Source organism: Tympanuchus pallidicinctus, unplaced genomic scaffold (assembly GCF_026119805.1).
Source record: "Tympanuchus pallidicinctus isolate F22 unplaced genomic scaffold, pur_lepc_1.0 scaffold7, whole genome shotgun sequence".
In the NCBI taxonomy this organism is placed as follows: Eukaryota; Metazoa; Chordata; class Aves; order Galliformes; family Phasianidae; genus Tympanuchus; species Tympanuchus pallidicinctus.
Genome location: NW_026294791.1, coordinates 22,758,294 through 22,769,491, shown reverse-complemented (window position 1 = coordinate 22,769,491; position 11,198 = coordinate 22,758,294). Strand labels below are relative to the sequence as shown.

Here is an 11,198-nt window from a genome sequence, read left to right as displayed (position 1 = left end):
TTTCTTTCAGCTAGGGCTTGCTGGTGGGATGAGAAAGTTGGCGAGAGCTGTGGTTACAAACATGTTCTCTAGGGCTGGGGGGAAACAGAGGCCAGAGCAGATACAGGTTGCCTGCAGGAGAGGGGTGAAATGGTCACAGTTGGAAGAGGAACCTGAAATGTGGGGAGGTGCCTGGAGCCTGCATGCAGCTGGTGCTGTGTGGCTGGGCAGAAAGGCAGGACAGATTTAAAGCATTTGCTGGGAACTTGAAAACAGGAAGGCATCCCCAAAAGGGATGAAGTGCTGGAAGATGTGATTTAAGAGGGGTGTTAAGAGCGGCCCAGTGAGCACAGCTTGCTTCTATGGGGCCAGGAACAAGCTCTGGTGCTTCCCAAAGGCAATGCTGCAGCTCTGGCTGGCTGGGCTGGGCTTTCAGTCATCCCTGGATGAGTCAAAAAGAAGGGTTAAATCCTGGATAGGGTGCAAGAGGGAGGACAGGGATGGAGGCAGGATGGTGTGCGTCTGTGCAGTGGAGGATTAGGGCTATAAATCCATCACCGATGGGCTCCCAACAGTGTGAGCACCCGGGGAGCAACCCTGGGGACTTCTGGGGTGTCTGGGGACTGGATGTGGGGTGGATCTGGGAATAGCTGTGCTGATAGGATGAAATTGTGCATGCTGCTGATGGGGTTGGATAGGTGTGTGAACCATGGTTGCATTCCTTCTCTTGCCCTGTCCTGGGATCTCCCTGAGTTGCTCCTGCCCTGTTTTCAGTAAGGTGGAGCTAAGCAGCTCCATCTAAAACAAGGATACAGCCTCACAGCATGTGGCCATCCCTCTCCCTCCCTGTGCCGCCACTGCAGAGGGCAGAGGTTTCCCTCAGCGCACATACAGCCCCGCTGCAGAGAGCAAATACCTGAGGGCCATAAAGCAGGGAGTTCCCTGCAAGAGGCAGCAGGGATAGCCCAGGATGCCCCTGCCCTATTACTATTACTCCAAGGTCTTGTCGGTGCTCCATGACCCCTTTTCCCACCTTGGGCTGCAAAGCAGAAGGTCACTGCAGGAAGCAGGGTGCAGCAGCAGAGCTGTTCCAAGGGCTGCTGGAGTCCTGGGCTCAGCCACGTGCCTGGGGGGACTGGACTGACCCAAGTATCCTGATTCCCTCTGGAGAAGGAAGAGACCCAGAGACCCACCTGCTCCCTGTTCCCCTTCTCACCTTGACAAAGTGAATTTTTAACTGGGAATAAAATGTACAGCATCAGCAGCCTGGAGCCAGCGCAGGGCAGGTGGCACGGCCAATCCCATGGCAGGGCTGGGAGGGGTGGGGAGGTGGCCCTGTGGTCTCAGCACCCCCAACCCTGGGATACCTTCCCAAAGCGGCGGGCATCACATCTTCAGCCAGCCCAGGTGGGTACAACCACTGCTAGAGAAATGGTGCCAGGAAAATGCACCAACACAGCCCACAAAGTGCTTCAGACAGGAGATTTCCTGGGGCTGCTGCTAATGGAAAACTAGCAGGAAAGAGCAGATGGTAATGGAGATTTTTGGCCAGACTCTGCGTGGGGAGAAGTGGGAAGCTGTGCCTGGATGGAATTTCAGGACGTTTTCCATGTAGCTGGGACTTGGAGAGGTTCTCCTGTCCCACGTCTGGAAATCCCAGCCGAGTGCCAAGGGTGGCACTGTGTGGGCAGCCAGGCACCCTCTGGCACATGTGTATAGCAGGGTTAGACTGGCCTGGCAGTGTGAGTGCTCATCCCTGCCCACCATGCAGCATTGCTCCCGGTTCCTCCCAGCCCTCAGCCTCCTTTCAGCTTTATGAAGACATACCCCAGAATTTCCCCTTAGGGTGTAATTGGGTTTGACAGCCCGCTTGGTACTCTGCTCCCACGTGCTGCCCTAATGGGATTTGCCACACATGGAGCCAGGCAGGGGCACGCAGCCCCCGGCACCCCATCTCTGACATCACTCCAGCATCTCTCCAGCCTCTCCCTGGGATCCCACAGCTGGCAGCCTCCCCTGGCCTCTCTGGGCTTTCTAATCCACCCTGTAATTTTCTTGTCAAATGAGTTACATATTGGGCTGGGTAGGACATATTTTACAATGAGTTGTCTCAGCTGAGCGAGCCCGTGACTTGCACAAGTGCAGGCTGAAATATGGCCAGGGAGGGGAATTCTGCAGAAGCTGCAGTTGGAAAACACTTGGAAAATGTCTACATCTCCTAATCTCCCACCAGCCCCACAACAGCAAAGTGCTTCGGACATTCCTGGGGTTTGCTGGATCACATTTTCCTTGGGGAGGGAACCCAGAGCTGCTTGGGAGGATCCGTGGTTGGGGAAGAAGTTAGAGGAGGCATTGGCAGCTCTGCAAAGGAGGAAAGTGTGAGCAAGTGTGGTCACTTCACGTGGGGCATGTTTGAATGGCACGAATACAAGGACGCTCATGGAAGCAGGTGGCAAGGGTAGCTTGGTGGCATGGCATGGCACAGGGGACCTGGCTGATCTTGTCATCACTGTTTCATCTTTCCTTTGTGCACACACACTGAGGCCACAGCCCTGCTGGAGGCACGTGCTCAGGGATGGGGCAGCCACAGCACTGCCTGCCAGCGCATCACCCCAAACAACAGTTGGCCACCCGGGTTGCTGTGAGGGTGTTGCCATGCTGCTCAGGAACGCCGGCGCCTGATGCATCAGGACGGAGCCTCCACCCCCAGATTGGTATCAGAGGACACAGGCAGCCGGGGCGTGCCATGCTGATGGTTAAATTAGCTGGAACAAGGTCTGCAGATAAGATAACGGTGGCTTTGCTGAGGAGGCTGTTTGCAGCTGGTGTCTGTGTTGTTCCCCTGGTGGAGGAACAGTGTCCAGCTCACCCAGTGCTGTGGCTGGGGGGCTGCAGGCTGGCAGGATGTTGTGTATCTTCCTGCTGAGGGGTTCCACACCTTGGCATTGGGAGTGTCAGTGAAATTACTGCCTGTACAACGAAGGAAAGGCCACATCCAGCACATCTGTACGGTGCTGCCAGACTCCCCCTAGTCAGCAGTGCCGTGGGTACCCTGAGCTCACCCCAGTGGTACCACATCATCAGCAGGGGCCCGTGTGGCACAGAGCCCTGCTCAGCATGGTTGGCAATGAGCAGCGCCCGGCTCCTCGGCGCCAGCTATGTCACCCCCCCGCGGCCTTGTGCCCACTCTGCTGCCCAAACAGCCTCGGACAAGGGCACGGGGGGGCTGAGATCCCATGCTCTGTCTGGCCCTGCCAGCATGCAATGCCATGGGGACGTGGTCTGCCTGGCTGGGCTGGGAGGCTCCTACTACAGGAGAGGGGCCAGGCACTGTGTGGTCCATGGGGAACAGGGGCCGGGGCTGAGCAGAGCTGCCCGCTGGCACCAAAACAGCCTTAAAAGGGAGACAGCTGGGGCCGGCTGTCCTGGTTGGCGGGGCTTCAGAGCAGACTGGGAGGGAAGCAGGGCTGCCAGAGAGAGGGGACGTGCCCCGTGTGCCATCTGAGCTCAGGACTCGGGACGTGGCACATCCAAAACGTGATGTGTACACATATGTGCTGCCTCAGGGCCGCAGCTCCAGCGGAAAGGACGGAGGAGACAGGAGACGGGGTGGAGGCTGCAGCCTCGCAGGCCTTGCATGACTCACAGCTGGCCTGTGAGTTCCCTCCCCGCAGGACCAAGGCTGGTGCCAGCGGGCGGTGGGCTCACAGCCTGCACCCATGGGTGGGGGCCTGGTTCTGTGGGACGAGGAGTGCCCCAGGTTCGGGTGCTGGGTCCTGGTGCTGCCTTTCACAGGGCCTCTCGACCTTCCCAGCACAGCGACATGCCCTGGGGAGGATTGTTTCATGCAAAACAGACCTTTGGATAGGCTCCTCATTTCCTTCACAGCCAAACACAAAGGAACAACAAGTCCTCGCTGTTAATAAAATGACAACAGTCAGCCTCAGATGGGCAGGCCCTGTGTACTGTGCCCACGCCATTCCTGAGGCCCTGCAAGAAGGATCCAGCCCCCCACCTCCTCCCCAAGGCTACCCACAGGCAGCATGCATGGCTCCAAGGTGCACTTTTGCACTGGAGGAATGATGCAGGTCTGTCAGCTGTGTCAGCACCCAGGTGTGGTCTGATTGGGTGTGGTTAATTAATGATGCCAATCATGTCTCCAGCCCTGCTGCAGGGCTCCTGGGCTCTTCTGCAGCACTGGGGTGGGCAAGAGCCAGCAAGGAGCTGGCTGGGGGTGAGGGCATAGAGGGGTGCAGGATGCAAAGAATGTAGGAGTTGCGAGAAGTGCTGGTGGTGGGAGTGCAAGAAGTGTGGGGTGCTAAGGGAGTAAGGCAGAAGGGGTGCAAGATGCAGATAAGTGCAGGATGCAAAGTATGCAGGAAGCAAGAGGTGCAAGATGCAAAGAGAGCAGTATGCAAGGGGTGTAAAAAGGGAAAGAAACTGCAAGAAATGCAGAGGTGGGAGTGCAGGGGGCGCAAGGGGCACAGGTGGTGTAGGGATAACGGATGCACGGGTTGGAGGGCACAAGGAGTGCAGGATACAAAGTGTGCAGGAAGCAAGAGGTGCAAGATGCAAAGAGTGCTGTGTGCAAGGGGTGTGGAAGTGTAAAGAATGAAATGGACTGCAAGAAGTTCAGCTGGTGGGAATGCAGGGGGGCAAAGGGGCAAGCAGTGTAGGGCTGTGGCATTCGAGGGGTGCAGGATGCAAAGAGAGCAGGATGTAAGGGGTGCCGAGCCCGGGCTGGCAGCACCCGGAGGTGACTCCAGCTGCGGGCGGGGCCGCACATCTGGGCGGGGCGGGGAGGAGCCCCCGAGCAATGACTCCTGCGGGGCCGGAGCCGAGCATCCCACAGCCCGTGCGAACGACGAACGGAGCCGAGCCGAGCTGACACCATGCCCAAGTGTCCCCGCTGCCAGAAGGAGGTCTACTTCGGTAAGGGATTCCTTCTCCCCCGTCCCACACCGGCTCCTGCTACCCCCGCGCTGCCTGTCCTGGGTGCTGCAGGCTCTAGAGGTGTCCCACCGCCGTGCGCCCCTGTGCTGTGTCTCCCCGACATGCCTTGGATGGCCCCCTAAATCCACCAGAAGTGAGGGGCTGCGGGGTACCTCCAGCCCGCCCAGGGTAGCTCAGCACAGTGCTCGAGCCCTGCTCTCTCCCCGCAGCCCTACCAGCCCTGCGAGATATTTGGTTGGGGTCCCGTGCAGCCCCCAACCTTGCGAGGTGGGCTGCAAGGGGCTCAGGGTGCATGGCTGTGCCCTTGGTGAGCACCGTGATGGTCTCTGTGGCTTTGTGCAGCGGGCAGGTGGCTGTGCTATTTTGAACCTGTTGGGTTTCCGCGTGCTGCGGGGCTTGGCATGAGTGAGCTGCCTCCAAACTGGGGCTGAAGCGCCATGTTCTGCTCCTTCGGGTGCCGTTGTCCTGTTGTTTCACCCAAGATTTGAGCTGAAGCAGCCAGGTTGCAGCAGCCAAACCTCCTCGTTTCCCCATTTGAGTTTGCTGCGGATTGCTGAGAGCAGTGTGTGTGCATCTCTGTACTTAATTTCCTTGAGATCAGTGACCTGAGTACCACGACTTTTGCACTCTGCCTTATTTCTGCTCTGCCTGTGGGTGTGCCGCAGCTTCCACTTCTGCTGGAGAAATCTCATGCTGAAACATGAGGTTGAAGGGTCAGGGATAGAGGTTTCCCCATAGCTGTTCTCTGTGTCAAACAAATCCATCTGCTGGCGATCCCCATCTCAGGGCAGTGCTGGGGTGACTCTGGCCCTACAGCTGGGACACGGCTTTGGCTGAGCCCGTGCCTGCAGCCAAGAAGTGAGGTCGGCTCACATGAGATTGCTGTGCCTGCAGGTGTGGCCGTGGCAGCGCAGGGACCATTTGACCAAGGAGGGGTTGGGCCCTGCTCTTATCAGCTTGCTCTTATGAAATTGGCACAGTTAGTGCAGAGGAGGCTTCAGAAGAGGCTGGAGCCATAAGCTCACTGCATGGAGATAGGGAGCGCTGGGAGAGGAGGCGGAATGACCCCTGCTCCAGGGTTCCCTGGGTCCTTCCTTGGGTGTGCCTTGGGCTGCTTTGGGACAAACTGAGTCTGCAAAGAGCAAGGGCTCCTCTTGCACCCAGTCGGCACCCAGGCAGGACACAGGAGGCTCTTTGTGCTGCACGGGGCTGCCTCGTGCCATTGGGCGCTGCCCCTGCTTCCACCTCTGCAGCTGCTGGCTGGCTCCTTGCATAAGCTGCTGTGGGCAGATTTGGATCCCGAAGAAACCCTTTCCTTGACCGCCTTTTGCAGACAGGGATGAATGCTTGGAGCTGGCTGTGGCTGGGTTCCTGTAGAAAGCTCTGCTTTATCACTTAATAAATCCCCAGGGGTGCAACTGCCAATAGCAAGAGCACATACGTCTACAGAAAATACTGCAGAAACAACCTCCTCCCCCGCTGGGCTGCAATTAGAAGCCACATTGCTTTTTCCCCTCTCCACAAACATGTCCTGGCCCAAGCCAGCAGTGTGCTGTTCCCCAAGCCTTGGCCTGGCTCTGGCCCTGCTGTGGTTAGCAATGGCACCAAATCAGTGCAGTCACTGCAGCTGGTGATAGGGAGGGTGCAGTGGTGGCTGCACCCCGTCTGATACCTGTCCACCACCACCTTCACCCCATCAACCATAGAGGAGTTTGGGTAGAAGAGCTCTGTTTGGCCTGGAGAAAATCATCTCCATGCAGGCTGATGTTGGAAGGGAGAGATGCCTAAATCTTCTCTGTCAGACCGGTGAAAGTGGTCTGTCCTCAAATGGGGCAGCCACCATGTTTAGGGTAAGGGCCCTTGGCAGTGTTGTGCCCCAGGTTTGGGTTTGGGGTCCTGTGTGTGCAGGCTTGGGTTTGGCACTTGCAGGACTTCTGCTCTGGGCAAGAAGACTGGGAAAGTAGCCCCAAATCTTTCATCCTCCCTAGCGCTGGCAGCAGGGGCCAGCCTGCCTCAAACAACTTGTGCTTGGTCAGAGCCTTGGCTAACCCATCTCTTTCCATGGCAGCTGAGAAGGTGACTTCTTTGGGGAAGGACTGGCACCGGCCCTGCCTGCGATGTGAGAAGTGTAACAAGACCCTGACATCCGGGGGGCACGCAGAGGTAGGTCTGGTGCCTGGGAAGCACACACAGAGCAAGGTGGGTGCAGCCAGCAGGGCGCAGGGACTGATACTCTCCTCTCTTCCTGCAGCATGATGGCAAGCCCTACTGCAACCACCCCTGCTATGCTGCCTTATTTGGACCTAAAGGTAGGGTAAATTGGGGCTGGGGGCTTGAGAGGGGGGAGGGAGTCAGGGATCTTAGCCCCTGACTCTCCACAGCACAGCAGTGGTGCATCCTGCAGCACTGCTGATCCTGCTCCAATTTCTTTCAGGGTTTGGCCGGGGAGGAGCCGAGAGCCACACATTCAAGTAGAGTTCAGGTTGGTGCTTCCCCTCAGTGCTCATCTGCTCACATCCGTGCTCAAGATCGTACTGCTGGGTGCCAGCTCCCTTCTGCCAGCCCCAGCAGCCTTTGCCACTGCTTGGCTCCAGCAGTGGGTGCCTTATTTTGGAGCTTGTCGGCAGAGATGGAGCCTGTCCCAATGCACTGCTGTACTGAGGATGTCCTTCTCTTCCATCCCTCTTCAGGTCTGATTGACAGATCTCCCTTTGCAGCCTGAAGACAGCACAAATCCACTGCAACAGACATGCCTTCTCGTCCCTCATCACTCTGTAATCAAATAGCACGTTAAAGCAATAAGTAACCCAGGATGGGGCGGAGAGGGGCTCCACTCCAGAAGGAGCTGCAGGGTGGGAGGTTGGATGCTGCTCCATAGGAAATTCGGTCGCTGAGGGCTGCCTGGAGAGAAGACCACACCTGGCCAGCCAAACCCAGCACTGCTTCTGGCACCTGGCTCTGCAGTAGGGCCCATCCTTGTATTCCCAATCTTTAATAAACTCCGAACAATCATTGCTTATTCCATGTCATGGCCTTATTTTTTTTATACCAGGGATTCAAGGGACTTGCTGACAAAGGACCCAACAAGGGCAGAATTGTGGGATGAGGTCTGGAATACTGTCCCTAGAGCCTCTGGTATCCCCAGATCCAGTACGTGGCTGGGAGCCAGGCTTGGAGCTCCATGGGGCTGGGCAGGCTCCTGCTGCGAGGCAGTGCAGGATGTGCCAAGAAAACAGTTATTTGCTGCCTCCTCTCTAGCCAGTCATACAGAAAGGCTGCATCAGGCAGGGGTTAGCAGCAGGGCAGGGTGAGGCCCTGCCATTGGCGAGAGCGAAGGTGTGGTATTACTGAGCAGGAGCTGGCTCTGAGCCCCTTGCTCTCTGTTTCAGCCTCTTTTTTTTCCAGCCTCTTCCCTGAAGGAAAAGCAGTTCTGACAGATGCAAGAGGTGGTGGCTGTTTCAGTAGTGGTTTCCCTAACACGAACCACCCCATTTACATGTTCTGATATGCTTCACACCACATGCAGCTATTTTTTTCCCGTGCTTTACACATGCATTTCTTTAGAAACTGCAGTATTTTCTGTTACGCTGGCATTACTAGGATCTGGCCAAACCCTGCAAGATCAGAGGTACATGCCTGGTACCAAAATCTTTGCTGATAGAAACAGTTCCATCTGATAAACATCTTAAAACTTCCTACGTATGTGTCAGAAGTCTTTCCCCAGCCCCACATCCTCTTCCCCTGTGAGTGTAGTTGTAATGAAGGAGAGCTGCTCGCCTGCACGCAGCTCCTGAGTGATGCATAACGGGATGCCTGTGCTGGATGGGGCCTTATTCAGTCTCCTGGTGCCCTCTTACCTGTTGCTCTTCCCACTCCCCTCCTTGCCACGGCACTGAGGTGGCTGGGACAGCTCCCAGCACCTGTAGGGACATGGGAACAAAAGGAGCTGTGCCACCCCAAGCAGCGTGCAGACAACCTGAATCTCATGCTGCATGTTGCCTGGCTGACAAAAACTGGGATATCTTGAGCAGGCTCCAGGGATGAGCCTTAAGATAATAGTTCCTGCTGCAAAAAGCTCCCTCTGGCTGCCCTGTTTCTGTGTCCATGCTCTCACAGAGACAAGTAGCCCTGGACTTGCTGGGCATACAGCTCTCCCAGCTCACTGCTGGCACTGGGCAGAACCCAGCTCAGTGCTGTGAGCTTGGGCAGTTCAGGCTCAGGTCACATCTGGAAGGAACTTTGGTCAAAGAAAATACATGGTAATTGATTTTACATTCACCTCGTTCTTTGGAGAGGAAGAAACAGCTGCATGGTGTTTGGAAGGGAAGCCAGACGTGCAGCGGGAGGTGGGTTGCCAGCAGACACAAGCTTGTGCCAGGAAGGGAGAGCAGGATGCTGAGTTGAATTCCTGGCTTTATGGGGGAGCAGCTGAGGGGTGACACTGCCATCATAGGTCAGGGCAGCCCCGGGGTACCAATCTGGGCATGAGGTGATCTCCAGCAAAGTGTGAAGCCCCTATGTTGGTGACGTGAGGCATCACAGTTGCTGACCCAGAGGATGGGGCAGTGCTTCCTCTGACATTATTACGGAAGCTGTGGCTGAGATCAATGGTGCTTGTGGATTGTTGAGCGTTGGTTGCTATAAACACTTCTTCAGTGACAAAGAAAACAAACAACATCACCCGTTTCTCTGGCAGTGCATGTGGGCGAGCCCGAAAGTGTGGGCTAGGGAAGCAGAAGAGGTTTTAGCAAAGGATAGGAAACAGGATGGGCTCAGAAACTGAACTGCTGCGGTTTCACTCTATGCTTTGTGGTTTCCTGCACAGAAGAAAAAAGGAGAGGGGGACTGAAAGAGAGTGAGGGGCCCTCGGTTCAGCTGGTCCCCAAGGGGTAGCTGTGCTGCGAGGGATGTTGTGTTCTGCTGCAGAGCCCAAGCAGGAGACTGCAAGGACCAGCTTGGGACACCTGACCTGGCCCTGAATGCTCTCACCTGCTGTAGGCTGATGTCAGCATTAGAGCAGGTGTGTCCCTGTGCCCACAGACAGCCAGGAGACAGCATGAGCTGGGAGCCTGCAAACAGCATGCTGCCATCTGAGTCCCCCTCCAGAGGCTGTGCCCTGCAGCTGGCCTCAGGCACTGGTGTGGCATTTCACCTTCTCTCCTTTTATTTTCAAGCAGATTGAGAGTTTAAAGGGAGAAGAGAGTAAGAGCTTCCCACCAAACCTCTGTGCCTGTCTTTGGTGGGCCCTGCTTTAAGGAATCAATGCACAGAGTGCATTCCCCATTGTGCAGAGGAACATTTTGCTGTCGAAGTTAAAAGGGTGAAGCTCCTGAGAACTGCAAGCCTGCAGATGTTTTTATTTTAATGTCTCATAATCCTTCCTGATTGGTTTATTATACTGGAAGTGCAGACCCCGCATCAGAGGGCCTGAGACACCAACGCCTGTGTTAAGCATCTGAAGCATCCGTCTGCCGGGAGCTGACCTCGGATTCTGGCACCGCAGGACATTGTGCTGCGTTTGGGAAAATCCATCTTACTGCAGCTATTATTACAGTCCCCGTTGGAGACCTGCCGACCTGTGGCTGCCGTGTGATGTGAAGCACGCTAAAAAACACGTGTGTGCAGTGCTGTGGCAGCCGGGGAAGGGGCCGCTGCCTCTGGGCTGTTTGCTGAGCTGCTGAGGGAGGGAGGAGAGCGGCTGCAAGGGAAGCACGGCTGGATGCACGGCCTGAGGGCCTGGCAGGAGATGAGGGGAAAAACAGTGGAAAAAAAAAAGGAAAAGGAGCTGGGTGTTTTCTCAGGATTAGGGCTCGCACCCCTTGGCACCGAGGAAGCCACCACGGCCTTTATCGTGCGCAATCGGTGTGAGGCAATGGGACGCGGCACGTTGCCATGGCACAGCAACAGCAAACACGGCCTCAGCCCCACTGAGTCACCGGGTGGCAACGGCCCCTGCTAACCGCATGGGGACAAAGCTGCGGCACCGGGAGGAAGGGGGAAGGAAGCGGCCTGCTGGAGGACGGCCATCTCTGCCTTCTCCCTGCAGGCCTGGACTTGGGGCTTTGCCCCTCGTTTGGCGCGCAGTGCTGCTCGTGAAGCACAGCACAGCACGGCTCCTCCTGCCTGCGCGGCGCCCTGCAATCGCTTTGGGTGCGGCCACGAGGTCAGGACCAAGCGGCTCTCCGCCCGCCCTGTAGGGGTCGCTGCAGCGCCCGCTCGCGCAGGGCGGAAGGGGCGGCGCTGCGCATGCGCAGCGCTAGGGGCGG

The 11,198-nt window shown here is 56.8% G+C and overlaps 1 protein-coding gene across 1 annotated transcript; it reads left to right on the top strand.

Moving 5' to 3' along the window:
* Positions 1–4,768: 4,768 nt before the first annotated feature.
* On the top strand, positions 4,769–7,956 carry CRIP1 (cysteine rich protein 1). Its single transcript, XM_052666677.1, has 5 exons — positions 4,769–4,911; positions 7,001–7,095; positions 7,184–7,241; positions 7,367–7,414; positions 7,623–7,956. The coding sequence occupies exons 1-4, from the start codon at positions 4,872–4,874 to the stop codon at positions 7,405–7,407; spliced, it is 234 nt and encodes a 77-aa protein (XP_052522637.1). The 5' UTR covers positions 4,769–4,871; the 3' UTR covers positions 7,408–7,414; positions 7,623–7,956.
* The last annotated feature ends 3,242 nt before the right edge of the window (positions 7,957–11,198 follow it).

Bases quoted from the DNA above. Each gene is read 5' to 3' on its own strand.
- CRIP1 (XM_052666677.1), top strand. From the start codon at position 4,872: ATGCCCAAGTGTCCCCGCTGCCAGAAGGAGGTCTACTTCG. The intron at 4,912-7,000 runs GTAAGGGATTCC...TTTCCATGGCAG, and splicing joins CCAGAAGGAGGTCTACTTCG to CTGAGAAGGTGACTTCTTTG. The intron at 7,096-7,183 runs GTAGGTCTGGTG...CTCTTCCTGCAG, and splicing joins CATCCGGGGGGCACGCAGAG to CATGATGGCAAGCCCTACTG.